The sequence below is a fragment of the Chrysemys picta genome, chromosome 2 (assembly GCF_011386835.1).
Source record: "Chrysemys picta bellii isolate R12L10 chromosome 2, ASM1138683v2, whole genome shotgun sequence".
In the NCBI taxonomy this organism is placed as follows: domain Eukaryota; kingdom Metazoa; phylum Chordata; order Testudines; family Emydidae; genus Chrysemys; species Chrysemys picta.
Genome location: NC_088792.1, coordinates 280,906,663 through 280,927,265, shown reverse-complemented (window position 1 = coordinate 280,927,265; position 20,603 = coordinate 280,906,663). Strand labels below are relative to the sequence as shown.

Here is a 20,603-nt window from a genome sequence, read left to right as displayed (position 1 = left end):
TGTGCTCCAACAATATCCTGAGAGGGAAAATTTGAAGAAGACATTATAGCACAGCTAAACTTGCACTGTCCAACATAAGCTCCCACAAAGCCATGTAAGTTATGTGCTGCAATAATACAAATAAATAATGATGTAAAGCAAGGACAACCAAAGTGAAGTTTTACGAACATGCCTCAAGGGAAAAGAGAAACTCCCCGTCATCCAATCCTAGCCTTCTTAAGTCTGCAGTGAAGACCTGGATTCCCTTGTGGAGGTGGACATCGCTGGTATGGTTAATGATATCTGTTTTATAGTTTTGAAAAAAATACGGAAACCCAGTTCACCCCCAGCTGGGAAATACAAAACAAACCATCAAAGCCGTACGTTTAGCAAAAATGGACTATTTCCACGAGGTCCTTTCTCTTTTTCTCTCTGTTTTTTGTTCTGAGATTATCTGAATGCTTCAGAATCAGCATAAATGAACAGAACTGGCCACTTAGAGCTAGACTGTTTATTATAAAATGGTGCCAGTGCTTTTCAAGTTGCCAAACCTCAGAAAATGTAAAAAGCAATAACAGATGTGTTACTAAATTCAGCTTTTCTAACTAAAATTCCCTTATAAATACTAACACTTGATGAACGTTAAAAATATTTGCAGAAAAAAATATGCCTTTGACACCAGGGCCAGACAAATAGTATACTGCAAAGGTAATTGGAAACATTAGATTTAATAAAAGATCCACAGACTCTCAGTGGCTAGAGCTAGTGGCTTCTTTTCAGAGGAAAAATGGCTTTTCTGCATTGAAAGTCTGTTTTTCCTGAAACTGGTTTGTCTTACCTTCTTTCGGGAAGCTTGTATTTGAATACAACATGGCTTTGTCAAAGTCTTCCAAGTTAAAAAGAAGATTTTCCTGGGATCATTAGTGCATAAAAATATGATAAAGAAATGAGTCTCTTGCAAACTGTGCTGGTTGAACTTATAAAGTCCTAACTCCCTTTTCCATAATGTCAGAATACAAGTAAAAATGACAAGACTCGAGGCTCTTAATTCCTGGAGCCTGTGGAGAGAGATGCATCAAAAAAATGTACAGTATACAGTTACTTGTTCAGGGGAAGTCAACCAACCATGTGAAGATAACCCTGGCTGTTTAGTTTGCGGTGGAGCAGTGTTGGTGTTGGCAATAGAAACAGCAGAGAGAAAAAAAATAAGTATCGAGAACTACAGATACCCTTATTCTGTGATTCCAAGACCCAGCCAAAGGAATCAAATGGGTTGTGTGTAATCAGTCCAAAATGGTCTCTCAGTAGTTTGTAACCACAGTCTTAAACAAGAATCTTCATGAACAAGAGCAGTACAGTTAGATGACTAAATATTTCCTACTATGAGGACTTCAAAAACAAATCTTCAAGCAAGAATTATGCAACCTCTGCCTGATCTATCAAGCAATAGATTATTAGTCATGTTAAAAAATACCAGCATTTCACCTAGTACACTGTTTCCTACTATGAAAAAGACACCTAACTCCATTTACCACTTTTCTATTTGCCAGATTGGTTTGTTCCTGTCCAGCTTTGCATGTCCTCTTCCCCATTTATTTTGTAAAATGTAAGCATGGGTGCATGGCAAATAACTTCACTTCCTGTGCTGGGGTTCTAAGAAGATTGCTCAGACATTATGCTTCCGTAACAAATGGACCAATAGCTAACATGAGCCAGCCAAAATTGTTCTGAATGCATTTTTGTTGCAGGCTTTTTTTAACTGATCTCTTGTTGCTGCACATGTTTTGTTGGGGTTTTTCCTGCTGCATTTTATTAATATTGTTTTTCTTTTTTTCCCTTCCTTTGGTAAATTTCTTTAACCTTCCCACATATTCTGCTCAACAATAGCCATGGAGGGTAAGCACAGAGTGTGTGTGTACGTGCGCGTGCTATTCACAAATGGCTTTGCATGTGACTTGACAATAGAGATGATTAAGTGTTTAATTTCTACAACTGTGTCACTGAAATTTATTAGAATTCACACCACCTTGCACCACCAGCGTAATCAATAACAATATTCATTTTCCCATCAATGTAAGAGATGGATGCTTTATCGGTGTATTTTCTATCAGCACCTACTTAGTGGAATGCAGCAAAACTGGATTACTCTGTGCTAAATCCTGGATTCCTTACTCAGGCAAAGTACCTAGGCATTTCTGTGGCCTCATCACTGTAGTATCTGAGTGCTTCCCAGGTGTTTAAAAATACAAACTAGGCTCTTTTTTTTTTCTTTTCACTCTGTAGACTTAAGCTTGAATAGCTTTTTGTTTGCTTTTTTACATTTGTTTGTGAATGGGCCTGAGAATTTATTGAGGGAAAGCTAAGCCAAGGAAATGAATTTTGCATTTTACTCTGGAAGTGGTGAGGCCCATGGTCGTTTTTCTTTTCTGGGAGTAAGGTCCATAGTGTGAGGCCAGCTTCTATGAACAGTCCTTCTACTTTCATGAGCCTCACGCTTCCTGTGGAATCAAGTTGCCATGGTTACAGAAGGAGTGGCAATCTAGATAGCTGGGGTCAGTTTCATGGAGGGCTTTGAATAGGAGGACAGAACCATTGAACTGGACTCTATTCCATGGAGACCCTGTGTAGAGAGCAGAGCTCTGGGTTGATGTGTCCACAGTGACCTGTGTTGATACACTTGATGGAGTGCTCTGTTTTGTACCAGTTATTGCTTTTACCAATTAGAGCTTTTTCAGAGTCTGCGGTTTCATTCCTAGATATAATGGGTTATCATAATCAAACCTGGAAGTCTCAAATGCTTGAATCACTGTGACCAGGTCTCTGTCCAACAGAGCAGAATACTACTCAGTTGCAGATGCAAGTGAACGTTTTTGTTACAAAATGGCTGTGGTCATCCAGTACCACTGAGGTGTCTAAAAAAAACTTCAAGGTTGGGGACTAGCTTTACAATCTAAGGGCAGATGCTGTTGAGAGTGGGGGATTTTACAGACGAGCCAAGTATTTCAAAGTTTGTTCCTCTTCCTAGCAGGATTACCTCAGTCTTGCTTGGATTCAGCTTTAGCTGGCCGGGCATCTATGGGAGTTTTGCTTGAGTTAAGGATTGCAGGATATAGCCTGGTATTTCTCAGATCTACCAGAGAGAAAATATTTGAAACCATTCAGTCTTATTAGCTGCATTGGCAGTGCTTTAATCCTGAGCATGTAAAATAAATAAATTTCCATTTTCCTTAATGTTCCATGTGGATTCCACTAAGAAAATGTTTGGTAATATACACTGCAGTACTCTTCCTCTCTGCTGCTGAATATGTTGCTAACAACTTATCCTTGACATAGCTGTGAGAGATCGAAATAGTTGTCTGAAAATTTGGGCTCTGATATTTCATTGTCTTGAGCTTTGTGTGATTATTTGCACCCAGGCAGAGTAAGTACAAAGTGGGTGTAAAGCAAAGAATTATGATTTGGAAGTGTGCCCCATCTATTTGCACAGCTGAAAATGACTTAATGAGGTGCAAGACAGTGAAGAGTCAAGTTCTTTATCTTTCAGGGGAAAACTGTATTTTTGACCATACAGGTAAATGTGTGAATTACCAATTCCTATATCAAAATAAATATGATCTAAGTTTTTGCTGAGAAAATGAGAGGTCTGAAAATCAAGTGTCAGGTTGAACAATTTGCTCCCTAAAACTAGCACCATGAAATTCATGCCTTGAAGGTGAATTCTTGCAGAATTTCAGAGGGAACAATCTCTGCAATTGAGAACCTCTAAGGAATTTTAAACATTCTGTAAATATTTTTCAGTACTTCTCATTCCCAGATTCTTTCAATGCTGCTTGTTCTGTTCAGCGAGTCATAAGGGGAGCTCTTCAAACAATTCATGATGTAAAATTCCTTCAACTTCATTTCACTAACCAAACTCAGTCAAAAAACAATTAGACTGAAATACCTTCAGATTTGATAGCAACGCTTAATCAAAAAGAACACTGGGTACATTTTCAAAGGGTGTAGAGGGAAGGATCTTTCTTAAATCAGCAAACCACATCCTGGAGTTCTGTTGACTTTGTGAAGTAATCTAGCACCATCTCTTGGGGAAAGAGAGGAAAAACAGCATCTTTTTCTGTTCTTAGCTTCAGCCACAGGAAATCAGCCCTCCCCCCACTGCCAACTTGGATCGTTCCAATGACAAGGTGTATGAGAATGTAACTGGACTGGTGAAAGCTGTAATAGAAATGTCCAGTAAAATCCAGCCTGCCCCTCCAGAGGAGTATGTGCCCATGGTGAAGGTAAGAAGATGCCATTTTCTTCAGTCATTCTTTTATTTCTATCCTGACTGGCACTGTAGTTGTCAATGCATAAAATAGAACAATTGCGTAACACTGGAAAGCTTGTGAGTTGAAACACACCTATCTGCGTCTGTGCATGCATGATTTTCATTATCAGGGCAGGGGTGCTTTGAAGGATATTGAAAAATCATTACAATCAGCAGTCTACCCTAGACTGTCTATGATCATGAAGAACTGAATGCGGTCTGCAGCAATTTCTTTATTTTTTACAAAGAAAAAGTGGATTTTTTAAATCGACTTTTTGACAAACTTCAGCCACTGTCAGTTTGGTGTGTATATGTGTTTTCTCTGGTTAAGCTATTTTTCCATTTTATGAAAGCAAAAAATTCAGGGTGGGATTTTCAAAACCACTTAGCAGCATTGGTCTAACTCTGCTCTCATTTTGGTCAGTGGTCAAAGCATTTAGGCCAATACTAAGAGCTTTTGAAATTCTCACCCTAAATCCTTTGACAGCCACAATAATTTTTAAAGATGTAATAGGCTGGATTTTCATACTGAAAGATTAAGAGATGTAATTGTATCCATAGGCATAAACAACATACCTAAGATGAAAGAAATAAAATAGTGCTGAAAGGGAGTAATCGAATCAGAAAGTATCGGTGCACTGTTGTGCTGCGCTCTGTCCTGTTATAATATTGCTTTAATTTTTATTTTTTTTAATGTATTAGGAAGTTGGTTTGGCACTACGAACTTTACTGGCAACAGTAGATGAGACCATTCCAGGGCTCCCTGCAAGCACTCACAGAGAGGTATGTGAGGATTTGCTCATATATGATTCAGTACATTAAGTGTCAAGTCATCTTCAACTAGGATAATTACATGTATTGTATCGTGAGCTTTTACAAATATTAAAATACTAGATCCTTTCAATTTATTCACATACAGATACATCTTCTTCTTCAAGTAGTGTCCTCATGAGTGCTCCATTTCAGGTGCACATGTGCCTTGAGCCCTTAATTGGAGATTTTTCTGCTAACAGTGCCTGTTTGGCCTACACTTGTGCCTTATGCCTCCTCATGCAGGACACCAAGGCTATATAGGGATGTGCAGGCAAACCACCCTCACCTCCTTCTCTGCTGCCTTGGCCTGAGACAGAGCTCTAGCGTTCCCACCTTGAGCGTGCCTCAGCTATTTCATATTCTTCTTATAGATTTTTGTTAGTACAGTTAGTTGTTAATAGTAGTTATAGTTACTTAGTAAGTGTTAGTAGTGAGAGGATACTTAGTTTGTTTTTTTCTTCTCCTCTCTTTTTCCTTGGAGAGCCTTGTCTTCTTGGCAGGGCATGCCTGGGTTGCCAGGCTTCAAACGATGCCTCTCCTGCCAAGAGGCCACACCTGTGAGCAATGGTTGATTGGGGGAGTCCCGTGTCTCCCAAAAGTGCAATTTCTGCCAGCTCTCAAGTCAAGGACAAGGAAGATCAGGGAGATTAAGCTCAGATTGTTATTGATGGAGCACTCACTTTGATCAGCATCTGAATCAGATATGGGGTCCTGCCCCATGTACATGTGTCTCTGCACAGATTCAGCGACCTTTCCACCTTGGCACAGGCTTCTTCCAAGAAGAGGAGGTCATTGGAGGCTTCTGAGAGGGCTCCCAAAATGAGATGTATAGACTCTCTCATCTGAAGGAGCCTGCTCCAAAAAAAGCCCAAGTCCCATGTCAAATCTACAGTCTTCAAAGCTTCAACTTCTCGGCTTAGTACTGTTGACTTGAAGAACTCCTCCTCTGAGGCCAGCAGAGCTGGAAAGCCGTGGAGATTGAGAGAGAGACATGGCTCCAAAAGAGCTTCTGTACCCTCTATCCAGGGACAAGGAGGGCAAGCGTAAGCACCCTGATCTGGTACTGTCAGACTCAGTCCCACTGTTGGCACCTGTCCATTCAGCACGCTTGGTACTCAGCAAGCAACACTGCCAAACTCCATTGGCACCTACAGCAGTACACCTGCCATTCACGGTACCATCAGCCCTGGCTACCATTTCAGTACCAATTCCCGTAAGAGTGTAGATATGTGAGAGACTTGTCCCTAATGGATGTGCCAGAATCCCCACTCCACATGGGTATCCAGCATCTTTTGGTACCGAGACCTCAGTCTCAAGACTGCTACCATCCCCCAGAACTGCAGGACTCTCCACCCTTTTCTATGTGGGCTCCTCCACTGAACAATATTGAGGAGAATTAAAGGGACTTCCAGTCCGTCCCTTCTTTCAGTGTAGTGTTCCCCAACATATCCTGTCAGGAACTCATTCTTTGACAGTCACAGGGAAGATCGCAACTGCAATCAAAGGTGATGGAACCAACTCTGCATGCCACCCCCACTCCCCTATGGGCCCCCTCTCCGGTGGCGATACTGGGATCTCTGGACTTCTTACCGACAGCAATTCTCCAGACCACCGGTACTATCTCAGAGGGAGACTAGGGTTGCTCAGTCTTCTCCTGCCCAACCAGCCTCCACACAGGAGGAGACATTTGAGGAACAGGAGGCCAGGGTGGATAAAGAGGACACCTATCCAACACCGATCTCATCCTTGTCTCCAGATGAAGCTGTTATGCCTACACCACCTTCCATGGCTGGTGATTTTCAGCAAGTTTAAGATCTTATAAAGAGGATAGTTGACATTCTTCAAATTCCACTCGAAGAGGTCAGGGATTCACAACTCAAGCTGTTGGATATCCCACAGTCAGCAGCACACTACAGGGTGGCGTTACCCATCAGCACGGCTCTCCTGGATCCAGCTAAGGCTGTGTAGCAAACAACTGCTACTATTCCACCAATGTGTAAAAGGGCAGATAAGTATTATATTCCCCGTAAGGACTCTGATTTCTTGTTCTCCCACCCTCCACCTAACTCCCTAGTAGTGGATGCGATAACAAGCAGGGCAGGCAACATTTCTCCTGGTCTACTCCATATGACAAGGACCAAAAGAGACTGGATCTATTTGGACATAAGTCCTATTCTTCAGCAACCCTGCAATTCAGGATCGCAAACTATCAGATGCCAAATACAATTTCACAAACTAGACTAGATTGATGGTCTTTATTGAACACCTGACATAGGAACATAGGAGCAATTCCAGTCCATCATTTCAGATGGCCAATTATTGGCCAGGACCATTCTTCAAGCATACTTGGATGTTGTGGACACTGCTGCCAGATCCATCTCGACAACAGTAGTTATGCACAGGTCATCATGGGTCCAGCTTTTGGGATTTCAGAGAGAAGTACAGAACACCATTGAAGCTTCCCCTTCATTGGTCGTAAGCTTTTCTTGGAGACCACAGATGAGTCCTTCCATAAACTGAAGGACGTTAGAGCCACTTTACGTTCCTTGGGCATATATACACCTACAAATATGGGACCATTTAGGTCATGAACTGCCCAGAGATTGCATCCTGCTCAGTTCTCTGGATTCCATAGATCCACCAAACCCCACAGGAAAATACATAAGTTTCAGAGAAAGAGGGCTGCCCACCGACCCTCCTCAACCACACAACAATGTTCAAAGCAGCAATTTTGATGGACCAGTCGAGGGTTCAAATCAGTCTGGTTTTACAGCTGCACCAATTTGCCCACCATGCTCCCTTTAGGGACCACATTTCCTATTTCCAGCATTCCTGGAGATGGGTTACTACAGACAAGTGGGTCACAGAAGTCATAACATCAAGCTATACCATCCATTTTACATCGCTCCCTCTCTTCAATTCCTCATGAGTTTATATCAAGACAGGAGGTGAACTGTCTTCTGTTAGGAGCAATAGAGCCAGTCCCTCCCCCTCACAGGGTCAAGAGGTTTTACTTGAAGTATTTCCTAGACCAAAGAAGGATGGAGGGTGGAAGCTGATTTTAGATTTAAGACATCCAGACAAGTTTGTAAAGCCTCAAAAGTTCAGAATGGTGACTCTGGCAGCTATATTTCCTTCACTGGAGAAGGGGGATTGGTTTTCGGCCCTCGACCTACAAGATGCCTATTTCCATATAGTGATACACCCTTCACACAGGAAATATCTACAATTCACCGTAGGTCAGGGTCATTTCCAATACAGAGTATTTCATTTCAGTTTCTCCTATGCCCCCAGGGTGTTCTCCAATGCCCTGGCAATAGTAGCTGCTTACCTCCAACAGGAGGAGATCCTAGTCTTCCTGTTCCTTGACAACTGTCTACTCAAGGGCTATTCTTACAAAGCAGTTCTATCTTCCACCCAGACAGCCCTTGCTCTTTTCCAAGAGTCGGGTCTTCAGCTCAGTGTAAGGAAATCCATGTTAACCCCCTAAAGAAGATTCAGTTTATAGGAATCATTCCGTCCCTTAGACGTGTTCATAACTTTGTCAGATTTGGTATGGACAATTCAGGGGAGTCTTTGGACCGCTATAAGGAACTGTCTTCAGCTTCTGGGACACACAGCAGTTTGCACTTCAATGACTGATCACACACCTGTGCCTTCACTGCATTCAAGGTTGGCTCAGAACAACCTATTCTTCAGTCAGACACACCTTGGACAGTTCCTCTACAAGTGAGGAGCTCCCTGGCTTCATGGAAAGATCAACTCAGTCTCTGCCTGGGCATTCCCTTCTGTCACCCACCTCCATCACAAACTTCAACAACAGACACATCGCTGTTGGGGTGGAGAGCTTATCTCAATGCTCTCTCAATTTAGGGTAGGTGGACAGCTCAGAAAACTAATCTCCCTTCCAGACCCCATATCCCTGCCCTGAATCCTTCTTGCAGCGAGGAGCAATAGAATGGGTACCCCGCCGCAGTAGCAAGGAAAGGGTTTTTACTCAACTTACTTCCTAGTACTCAAAAAGAAAGGTGGATGGAGACCCATCCTTGATCTCTGCCATCTCAACCCATTTTATTCCCAAACTGAAATTTTGCATGGTCACACTAGTATCTGTAATCCCACGTCTGGAAAAGGGCATGTGGTTTACAGCTCTTGGTCTGAAAAATGCATATTTTCATGTGGACATTCACCCTGCTCACAGACGTTTTTCTCAGATTCATGGTGCTCCCCTTCATATCAGACATTATGGCTTAACCACCTTTATCTTGACAACTGATTTCTTGTTGCAAAGACATGCCAAGAAGCCTACGAATTCACCTCATCTGTGCTCCAACTCCTTCTTTCTCTTAGACGTCAGCGTAAACTTGGAAAAGTCTGTCCTCTCTCCAACACAGACTTTACACTTCATCAGACCATCCTTAAATACAGTTACAACAAGAGCTTATCTGCTAAGAGACAGATTCCAAATGATGAACGACATTATAGATCAGGTCATTAGAAACCCTTTAACACCATTCAGAATTGGACAACCACACAGCATAGGGCACTTGGACTTCCCAAGACACCAGGATGCACATCGACATTCTGGAATTGTGGGCAATCCGGGAAGCTTGCAAAGCCTCCTTACATTAATTCAATGTTGCCATGTCCTCAAAATGTTGGACAATATGAAAACCATCTTTTACATCAACAAGCAAGGAGGAGCGAGATCCATTCCTCTGTGTGCAGAAGTGGTCACCCTATGAAATTGGTGCATCAACAATCAAATCATCATGTCTGCAAATTACCTTCCAGGGGATCAGAATGTGCTAGCGGACTCCCTCAGCAGACACTTCACTATCGACCACATGTGAGTGTGACACAACTCCATGGTGAACAGTATTTTTCCTCTAGGTGAACTCCCACAAGGGACCTGTTCACCTCTCAAACAAACAGAAAATGCAACATATACTGCTCTAAAAGGGCCCTGCGTCTTCACTCTCAGGGTGATGCTCTCCTTCTTAAATGAGTCGTTCTCATCACCCCCAACTCATCCAGACAGTTCTAGTTCCTGAGTCCCCTACACATGTCCTCTCAGTCGCCAATCAACATTCAGTCCTTTTCCAATCTCCTGACACAGGAGAAAGGCAGAATCTATTTCTCTTCTGTCCTTGAAGGTTCTGTTCCTGGTAGCCATCACCTCAGCCAGGAGGGTGGGTGAGCTCAGGGTATTGATGACAGATCCACCTTACGCCATATTCCATAGAAACAAAGTCATAGCATTTACATCCTAAGTTCACCCACAAAGTAGTTTCAGAGTTTCACGCGAACATTCAATTCACTTACCTGTGTTTTTTTCCAAAACCACATGCATCTGAAAAAGAAAGGGGATGTCATTCCCTCAACGTGCGACGAGCCTTAGCCTTTTGCCTGCCTGCAAAGGACAAAAACAATCAGAAAATCTCCCAGATTGTTTATAGCTGTAGTGGAAAGAGTTCAAAGTCAAGATATATCTTCTCAGAGAATCTCTAAATGGACCTCACACTGTATCTTACTTTGCTATAAGATGTCTAACATTCCTCCCCCTCATGGGGTGAGGGCTCATTCTACAAGAGCACAAGCAACATCAGTGTCATTGCTTCAAGACATTTGCAAAAAATCTGTGTGGAGTTCCAGTCACACATTTGCAAGAGATTAGGCTTTGTACAACACTCCACTGGTGCATTCTCCTGTATGTCAGTCATCCGTAGAATACACATGGGGACCAGCACTCGAAGAGAAAGTTACCTTGTAATAACCGGAGGTTCTTCGAGCTCTGTGGTCCTTATCTATATTTCAGTATCCACCCTCCTTCCCCTCTACTTCGGATTGTTCTTGGATTCACAATAAAGAAGGAAATGGAGAGGCAGGCAGTCTGCTCTGCCCTTTATCTCCTAATTTGGAGGCACAAAGAGAGCAGGGGCACATGTGCGGACTGACCCTATTTTCAAGAATTCTCCAACTCTGGGTGCATGGACCACATGCATACCCACAGTGGAATACAGATAGGGATCATACATCTTGAAGAACCTTCAGTTACTAGTACAAATTAAGTACCTTCGTCTTTCGTTTACTGAACAGTGTTAACTTTTGGGGGGTTCTTCCTCCTACAGACAGGTATCTTAATCATTAAATTATCCTGCCAGCCATTGGGAACTCTTGAATTTCATTGAAATTAACAGCACACATCACACCTAGGCACATAAGGAGTTAGAGGGAAAAGTGTTGCATTGGATATATGGGATTTAGGATTCCAGTTCAGGGACACCATGTGGGAATTAATTCCTGGGTTCAAATTTAATCTCTCTTACGAAATTATGATTTGCGTACCAAACTCCTCGAACGGATATTTCAGTGTGGCTTGGTGCAGTCGGAAGCCTTTGCTCAGGAAATATCCAGAAGTAACCTAATTCTAAAGGAGAAATGACTGAGTTTACTTCACTGCTTAAACTTGAGGCCCTAGCGAGTCAGGGTTAATTTTTTTCCCAAGTCATTGTGTCTGTGCCTGCAAAATTTGAATGAACAGGGGTCACTGAAAATGCTAGAAGAATATGACTCTGAGTATGAGTTGTTCAGTGACTCTCCCCTTCCAAATGGTTACTTCACCTGCTGCATGGTTTGTTAAAATATCTGTAGCTTACACCTTCATATTTATTATATTTTATTGTTGCTTAGATAATCAGTGTCAAAATAATTTTAAGAAAAAGGCCTGAGAGGGGATGATTTAGCAACCTGGAAACAGATTTAGGAATCTGATCTCTGTGACCAGAGGTGCTGGAACTAGGGGGGCTGCCGCATCTCATGGCTTGAAGCAGTAATAACAACCCAAATACATGGTTTCCACTTTCAGCACCCACACTCTAAAAATTGTTCCAGCACCACGGTCTAGGACAGAGATTCAAATCCAGCCCTGGTGAATAATGTCCTATAGTTACTAACACTAGATGGCTGTTCAGTGGCCTGGAAGACTGATTTCTTGGTCTCCGTCTAGTTTGCAGTGGACAAAACCCATTAGAACCGGCACAGCTTAGTAATGTGAGGAAGCTGCTGGAGTTTGCACAACTACTACCCTGCCCCATCCAGTGTGTTGGCTACAGAGACGGAGGCCACAATGTGGTATCTAAAGTCTAGTGACTGCTCTAGGTTTCCCCAGCAAAGATGGAGCTCTCCTTGAGTGGGAGTACACTGCGCTGTTAGTAATTCCATTATGAGTGTGATACCCCAAATGCTGCCTGCAGGGCCTGACTGAATCTTCTCTCTTTCCAGATTGAGATGGCACAGAAGCTATTGAACTCTGACTTGGCTGAACTGATTAACAAGATGAAATTGGCCCAGCAATACGTCATGACTAGCCTGCAGCAGGAATACAAAAAGCAAATGCTCACAGCTGCTCATGCTCTAGCTGTGGATGCCAAAAACTTGCTGGATGTTATTGATCAAGCCAGATTGAAAATGGTTGGTCAGTCCAGACCCCATTAAACACCGAGGAAGAATTTTTTGTCATTCTTTTTAAGAATATTGCTCATGTAAGGATGTTATGTAGCCTTCCACCAGCGGTGAGGATTATCCCTGCATATCCTGGATTTCCAGTGACTCCTGCTACATGAGACCTGATTGACAGCTGTTGGTTTTCTGTCTCTTTCATTATAAAAGTTTAACCAAATTTTTACCAGATGGTCTGGGATTCAAAATGTGGCATTATCGCACAATGAAGTTTGTACAGAAGCCCTTGGGAATCGTGACTGGGGAAAACAATTACATTTTATATCGTCACATAGGATGTGCATTACCTAAAATTGCCAGGGGGTTAAAATCTCAGAGCCAGGACTGTCCGAGCTGCAGAATGGAGAAAAATATTGTGAAGTGAAGAATTCTGGGAAACCTCAGGGCTGAGAATTCTTGCCCACAGTATGCGAGCTATCCAGACTGGAATTTTTTATTAGAACACTTACGTCGCAATATGCTAATCACAATTTACAGAGAAAGAAAATAAAAAAAGCTATATTTTCAAGACTTCAGTCATTTCAAAAGAAACGAAAGCCCTCTTCATCTTCCTGCCTTTTACTTTTATGTGGATGTGTGAAACATTTGTTTGGAAACTAGCTGTAGAACACAACTGAAAACTCTTGTATGTCTTTTCACCAGAATAACTTGCCAGTTTTTTGTAGCAATGTTATTTTCCTTGGAAGCAAAAAGCTGCTTTGTACCAGAGCAACTCAGAGCCGCATTTAGAAGAGAAGTTCTGTAACCATATGTGTTCCCCGTTTTTATATAATTTATACAGAAAGATTAAAGCCATGTTGAATATTTTAAACCCACTGTAGTTAACTAACCCATCTGAGTCTATCTTGCCTGGGAGGAGTTACAGCAGAGCCGTGTGAATGTTTTCTTTCATTTTTTTCCAGTTATACCATCTGTTCTGTTAAATGAAAACCACCATGCTCCCTTTGGTTTGATGGGGGATATAAATTATTCTCAGGAAGAATATAATGAACTGTACAGTTACTTTGACCTATTAAAAAGGTGTTACCAGTGAAGTCCTGGCTGTAACATTTCTTCCTATGCTGCAGAGCACAAAGCATTTGGGGGGAGTTTTCTGACCTTGCTTTTCTCATCAATCCTAAATTTCAACTGTTTATGTAGACTTAAAAAAACAAAAGGGCACTGTCGGGAGGAATGCCAGAAAATTGACCTTATGGTGAATCCTTCCATGTTAAGGTACACACAACTCTGCTGAACATTTCTCCACCCAGTCCTAATGTTCAGAGAGTAAAAAATACACATTCCTACAACCTAGTCCAAAAAAACCGCAAAAGCAACAGACAGCTTAAGCTAAGGCAAATTAAGTTTTTCAGCAGTATATAATCCTTCAGTTTCCCAGTGTTTCACGGGTTCCTGTCCTGATAGCATAGATGAGCAGCCATTTTCTCCCCTCAGAGCCCCTTCCTCAGCATTCCCATCTTTTGATATCCCAGTTTTAAGGAATCCCTAGTTGTTTTATATATGCTAAAATCTTCCCACTAACACCACAAAAACAAAAAAGACCCTAAGGCATATCTCAGCAAGGCCAGTGAAATTATGTGGAGTTTCTAGGCTAACCCATTTAGGAATTAAACCCTACAAAATCCTTAAAAACAAGTGAACTTAATGTAAATGATCCAAATACTATGCATTTCTAATTTTGTGTAACCAAAATTTCCCAGAACTGAAATTTCAGGAAAATAAAGTTGAAAATAGGGCTATTTCTGAGAATTTCAGCTTAACTAGGGATGGGTTGATTGCTTTTCCATTCAAATAAATTTTAAAATAGGATATACTTTCTTCAATTGTCAACTTATTTATAACTGGTCTCAGAGTAGCAGTCGTGTTAGTCTGTATCCGCAAAAAGGAGTACTTGTGGCACCTTAGAGACTAACAAATTTATTAGAGCATAAGCTTTCGTGGACTACAGCCCATCCGAAGAAGTGGGCTGTAGTCCACGAAAGCTTATGCTCTAATAAATTTGTTAGTCTCTAAGGTGCCACAAGTACTCCTGTTCTTTTTATTTATAACTGTGGCTGTGAGTTAACATAGTCCATGGAAGTTACCATTCTCCTGCTATATAGACATGAATTCAGTCAAGAAAAAAAAGAATTGAGCCTGCATTGAGAAAAGCAACAGAGTCTGAACACCAACATTCAGGTAGTTTTCCATCTATATTTCAAAATACCATGGAAATGTAGGTTTGTTTTAACTACTCTGCTTATTTCATTGACAGACGGAGTGCAGGAGCATTCATGACACCTCTGATCTTTGTCCAGCTTCTTTGCTGCTTCGGCATAATATGCTCAGGCAGCTCAGCATTTAACCCAAGAAAAATTGAAATCCAGTGCTGCGCAAGTGGCGGGATTGAGAGCAGAGCATGAACTGAAGGATGGGCTGAGAACTCAGGACTAAAGTCAGAGACACACTGTGGTTCCTGTCTTCATCTGAAACTCCTGTACACAGACAATAAGACAAGTTAAAAAAACACAGAATCTCAGCTAAAATTGGTATTTCAGAATTCAGTGTTTTTTAAATGAGGTAACTTCCTGGCTTAATTTACCAGGAAAGTGACAGCCCCCAGGGGGTAGTCACAGATGTATCTACTAACAGAAGTAGGACATGGGACTTGCTGTGGATAAATGAGCCATCTATCCATTTTAAAAGTTGCACTATGGGTTTACCTTGTTACTTAGACCTTATTTTAAAAATACCTTGGCTTTTTATACAATTGAATTTCTGAATGAAAGATTTAGGCATTACTGATGGGCTCCTGTGAAAAGTGAGTCCGTTTTTTGTTTAAAAAAGGCAAAGATACTGAAGAGAAACAGAAGGGGGAGCCTATGACAGAGAGCTCTTTAGGATTTATGGAAGTCAACCTGAAAAAGTTTCATTATAGAACTGCAACTTCCAAGTTTTGGTTCAGTTTGTAGGCATTTATTTTATCCTTCCCTTGTATTCAGAGTACTTGCTTTGTGTTGTAGGGAAAGATTTTGGATTTCTTCCTCCATGATTTAATCCAGGGATTCTCAAAGTGGGGGTCATGATATTGTTATATGTGGGATTGCAAGTTCTCCAACCCAAACCCCGCCTTGCCTCCAGCATTTATAATAGTGTTAAATATTTCTTTTAAGTGTTTTTAATTTATACAGGGGGTTGCACTCAGGTTTGCTGTGTGAAAGGGGTCACTACTACAAAAGTTTGAGAACCACTGATCTAATCTGTAGGTTTCTTAAAGAATCAAGGTTGCAAAGTTAAATTCAAGTCAGTTGAACGGGTTCTCCCCACTCATTTAACAGGTGAAGATTTTAATGGGGTTGGATGTTAGCAAAAGTGCATTAATTACAGAATAACTTTTTATAGAAGTTCTGAGTTGCATTCTGTGATGAAGCACAGCTTTGCAAAGAAATTTGAATTAGTCTAAAAAATACTCATATTAGCTTTAAGTATTCTTCTCTACTAACCCTGATAAATTCCTTTCCAGATAATTTACAGCTTGCACCTTTCAATGAAAAGGGGAAAGAGGCACAGTACAACTTCATGTTAAGTGTTTTCTCAAGTTCAATATCCTTACCCTGAGAGAAGTGTGGGTCACATTTATTAATTAAAGTTAGGGTTTAATTTAAAACTAGGCTGTACAAAACATTGAATAAAACAGAAGCCTTCTTCGGGGGATAGTAGATCCTCAGTGTTTTGTCCTAAGCTCAAGCCTTTGATGTGTATTTATGATGAAAAATAAAAACATTGGTGTAGATGTGAGTTGAATATAGGCTTTGTATCATCCAGTATGGGTGTAGTGTTATGGAAAGGCTGCACAGTGAAAGCTTCCTCAAACAGGTGCATACAGTAGCCCTTTTATTTATACAGAAGGTGAAAGTTCACATGTGCATATATGGTCTCTTGTCCGTGGCCAGGACCTGATTAAGCTATAAGCAGATTGTTGGAGCTGGACCAAAAAGTCTTTCATTCACCCTCTCTAGGCTAAAACCAAAGTCTTAGTTTCAATGGCTTACCAAAAAGGAGGCAGCAGCCCTGCATGGCCAATAAAGTAAATTTCTATACAAGGCCAGGTGCAGTGCTATCATCAGAAAAGCAAGATTAAAGCCACGTTTTTTTCCTGCTTCCTGAAAATACCTTGGCTGAATGATTAAACTTCCTAGTGCAGGTCTACTGGAAAAAGGGGAGGAGTAGATAAAAGCTGAGAACAACAAATAGTCCTACTCATCTTCCTTCATTTAGAGCCACTAGTGTGCTAGTATGTATATTTTAAAGAATAATCCTGCTGGACAGTTTGAAGTGCCATTTTACTAGAACAGTGACAACCTACAACTTCCCATGCTCTCCTTCAGATGTCTTCAGACTGTTACAGTAATTAATACAACAGTCTTGTGCTGTCTCTGCAATGTGTGTTCTAGCACAAGTAAAAAGTTTTCAGAGGAAAACTAGAGCTTTTGATAGTTGTGTACAAAACAATGGGAACACCGGAGGCTATAGGACCAGTTTGAGGTCTTGTGTTTCTAATCCCCCTCCATTTAAGAGTTCAACAAAACCCCACTCCCAGCTCTGTCCCTGCACATTCTTTAAAGACAAACAATTAAAGAGTGTTTTTTATTACAGATGGTACAAAAAATAAGTTTAGTCAAAGAGACCAAAGCCCATGTCATCATCAGATTCCTCAGATTCTTCTTTCTTTTCTTCCTCTTTCTTCTCCTCAGCTGAAAAAGAAGAAAATATAGTTCTCATCCTGAAAATTTGATATTACTGAAAAAATGATATAGGGAGACCTAAATCAACTAAACTCCATGAAGAGTTTGAGATACAAGAATCAAATTACATTGGAAAGCCAAAATTACAATTGTGGGGATTCAGGAGCATGTTAGAACACTAGCTACAGATAATCTAATCCACATGATCATTAATGCCCTTACTCCCTGCAGTGCTTTTGATGACCAACACTGAAAGAAAGAGCTAAGACTACTTTTAGAATTTCAGTAACAAGCCTCCCCACCCCAATCCAAAAGATGTCATTGTAAGCTCACAAGGTCAGAAACACCTTTTCAAACTATGAAGAGAGTTATGGCCTTTAACTTAGTCAGATAGTATAGTTTTGCAGACTGAGTCCATACATTGACCTTGGAGACAAAAGAATTTAAAAGCTTACTGTAGCAAACCACACAAATTTGCAATCAACAGTATTTTCCAAAGTTAAACTCCTTTCCCCCACACGTTCACCCATCTTAGATTGGGTAACAAAGCAGTTGTAAGTATTCAAAAAAGGTACAGTGGTGAGATACTTGATACTGTACAAACAGTAACAGCTTTTTATACACCCATTTCTTCCACACCAATCCAAGAGTTCACTTACCAGGGGCAGCCCCACCAGCAGGAGCAGCACCACCCACAGGAGCAGCAGCAGCTGGAGCACCACCAGCTCCTACATTACAGATCAGGCTTCCAATGTCAATGTTAGCTAGAGCCTAAGAATATTAAGCATTCATTAGTACAACATTTTACAAAAAGTTGCACAATATTCACAGCTGTTCCATTTTTGTAAAGAAATTATGGAAAACTGGCATAATTCAACTCTTTAACACACTTATCCTGGCCAATTCTTAAGTTAGCTTTAATAAGGCATTTGCTTACTAATGTGCATGGGATGCAGTCAGGCTTGTACTGAATTACAGTTGCTATATCTTCCATGTCAATTTACAAAACTATAATACAACTTTATCAACATAATTCAGCAGACACTTTTGATAGCTACTGGATTTTGATCAAACCAAGCTGCTAACGTTAAAGATGCCATGACAGATGTTCAGTTGACTATTCTAAGCCATTTTCTTCTCCCATCTTGATCAATTTATCAAGATTGGCTAAAAAGACTGTCAGCACACTAAGGAATGAAGGTGTACACATGTCAGAATGCATAATTTGGCCTGAAGTACTTCTGACAAGTGAAGAGGCAGGAGAGTCCCTGATCTTTCATTGAGTTTTCAGGTAGTACTTGAAAAAGCTATCCTTTCACTTGTAGGCTTAGTACACATTGGTAAGTCAGTTTGTTTCTCCATAAACTCCAGTTCAGTCCCTTTTCAGACTGGATCTGAAAATAAAATGACCAACCCTAACCTCCAGGCACATTGAAGTTTTTTCCTATTAGAGGTACATACTGCAGTCAATGTCTCAGATTTGCCTCCACCAACAGTACTCAATTCCGATAAATTCTTCATTTGCTAATTGGGTTATCTGTTTGCTGCCAGTTTGGTATTTCATCAATGGAAACGTATTCTCAAAACATTAACCCCAATAATTATTCACAGTAATGTTATAGATTTCCCAGGAGGTCCATCTTAGTGACCCATGTCAGAACCACCTAGCTTTTGTTTTGTGATCTGCAGACTACTCACAAGGCATCTTATAGCTGTGCCCAGACTGCAGACATCTATGGCACACGCTAAGCTTGGACCAGATTATACTTTGTTCAGCCACCTCTGTTATTTCTTACCTTTGCGAACAGGCCCGGCCAGAAAGGTTCAACATTTACTCCAGCTGCTTTAATAAGTGCATTAATTTTGTCCTCCTAAAAAAATTCAATAAGAATATTGTTAAAACAAAAACTAAAGAGTCAGGCACCGTGCATATACTTCAGGTCACTATGGCCTAGACTCAAGATTGCCAATCAATGTCAATTCCTCAAAACTTTTGCAAACCATGATAAAACTACCTGGTGTACATAATAATGTGGATACAAATCAGTCTTGAGTGAGGAGATTCTGTTCTGTCCTATAAACTGTGAAGTCCACAGCATTTACAGAGGCTGCCACTGGCCTGTAGCATGACCTAAAGCAACTCTCACCACCTCAGTTTCCCTATCTGTAAAATGGGCACAGTGACCCCTGAGGGCTGCTGCTGACGAGCTGTAGGAGCCAGGTGCTACACAGGTAACTGCAGTTCGGCTGGAGCCTCAAACTCCAACCTAAACTCCCAAGTCCTATTTCCCTGGTCTTAGGTCGGTGCACCGGCAGCCGCGGCCTGACAGGATCACCCACCCCCGCCTCCCGGAACCGGAGTCGGGCCGCCACAGCCAGGGGGGCGGGCGGGCGCGGGGCTATGGGGAAGGGGACGCGTGGCGGAGCGGCCTCCCACGGCCACGCGGGCTGGCACCTCCCCCCCGCGGCACAACCCGGACCCCGCGCAGGCCCCGGGCGGGGGAGGAAGGAGCCGCGCTGCCGGGCCCCGCCCGCCCCACCAGAGCCTGCGGTCAGGCGGAAGCGTCACCAGCCCGCCCGGAGGACGCGGCGGGGCGGGCGCCCCCGTGCCACCAGGCAGAGCCGCTGCCCCAGCCTCGCGCCGCCGCCATCTTGGAGCGCGTGGGGCCGGCCTCGCTCACCGTGACGGTGACCTCGTCGTCGTGCAGGATGAGCGCGGCGTAGATGCAGGCGAGCTCGGAGCTGGAGGCCATGGCTGAATGGGCGGGCGGCGGTGGGGCGCGGTGCTAGTCGCCGGGATGTGACGGCCTTAGCTTCAGCTGAAGGACACAGCACCTTTTGCGGCCAGCGAGACAAGGGAAGGCGGGCGCTTCGGGGAAGGGTTATAAATCCAGCCTCAGCCAATCCCAGCCCGGAATCAGATCTCTCAGCCAGTCACGGACTCCTGTCCGCCAGTCAGTTGAAAGCTGCATACTCTTGCCCAATCACATAATGCCTGGTCCTAGCCAATCAGAGCTCGGCCCCGCCTCTATCGGGCGTGACGGACATTCACGGAAGTACCCGAGGACAGCCGAACAGTGTACGGCGTGCAGAGCTACCCCACAGCAGCCGCAAGGGGGCGCAAGTGCGCAATGGAGGAATCTCTTACTGGCGCGCCTTGATATTTTGGCCATTGCAATAGCTAAAGGGTCTCTTCCTGTCTAGCACGTGTTCGCTGGGTTCATCCTGCCTGTTCCAGCTCGCAGCCCCCCGCGGCGGCG

General features: G+C 42.4%; 2 protein-coding genes across 29 annotated transcripts in view; one reads left to right on the top strand and one right to left on the bottom strand.

The window, feature by feature from the left end:
- PTK2 (protein tyrosine kinase 2) overlaps positions 1-13,653 on the top strand; it is a 359,211-nt gene extending 345,558 nt beyond the window's left edge. For all 28 annotated transcript variants that reach the window (XM_024102644.3, XM_065586258.1, XM_024102653.3 and 25 more), the window contains 3 exons: positions 4,104-4,259; positions 4,988-5,068; positions 12,383-13,653. In XM_024102644.3, the coding sequence (XP_023958412.2) occupies positions 4,104-4,259; positions 4,988-5,068; positions 12,383-12,595 (450 nt within the window). In that variant the 3' untranslated portion in view covers positions 12,596-13,653. The remainder of the gene's footprint in view (positions 1-4,103; positions 4,260-4,987; positions 5,069-12,382) is intronic.
- A 3,578-nt stretch (positions 13,654-17,231) lies between these two features.
- Positions 17,232-20,241, bottom strand: RPLP1 (ribosomal protein lateral stalk subunit P1). Its single transcript, XM_005291047.5, has 4 exons — positions 20,025-20,241; positions 19,140-19,214; positions 18,003-18,114; positions 17,232-17,352 (listed from the first exon to the last, which is right to left on the bottom strand). Exons 1-4 carry the CDS (start codon positions 20,094-20,096, stop codon positions 17,273-17,275), a joined length of 339 nt encoding a protein of 112 aa, XP_005291104.1. The 5' UTR covers positions 20,097-20,241; the 3' UTR covers positions 17,232-17,272.
- Positions 20,242-20,603: the final 362 nt, after the last annotated feature.

Excerpts from the sequence above, each read along its gene's own strand:
- RPLP1 (XM_005291047.5), bottom strand. The coding sequence starts at position 20,096 with ATGGCCTCCAGCTCCGAGCTCGCCTGCATCTACGCCGCGCTCATCCTG. Across the intron at positions 19,215-20,024 it reads ACGACGAGGTCACCGTCACG|GAGGACAAAATTAATGCACT; the intron begins GTGAGCGAGGCC and ends GAATTTTTTTAG. Across the intron at positions 18,115-19,139 it reads GGCCGGGCCTGTTCGCAAAG|GCTCTAGCTAACATTGACAT; the intron begins GTAAGAAATAAC and ends TAATATTCTTAG.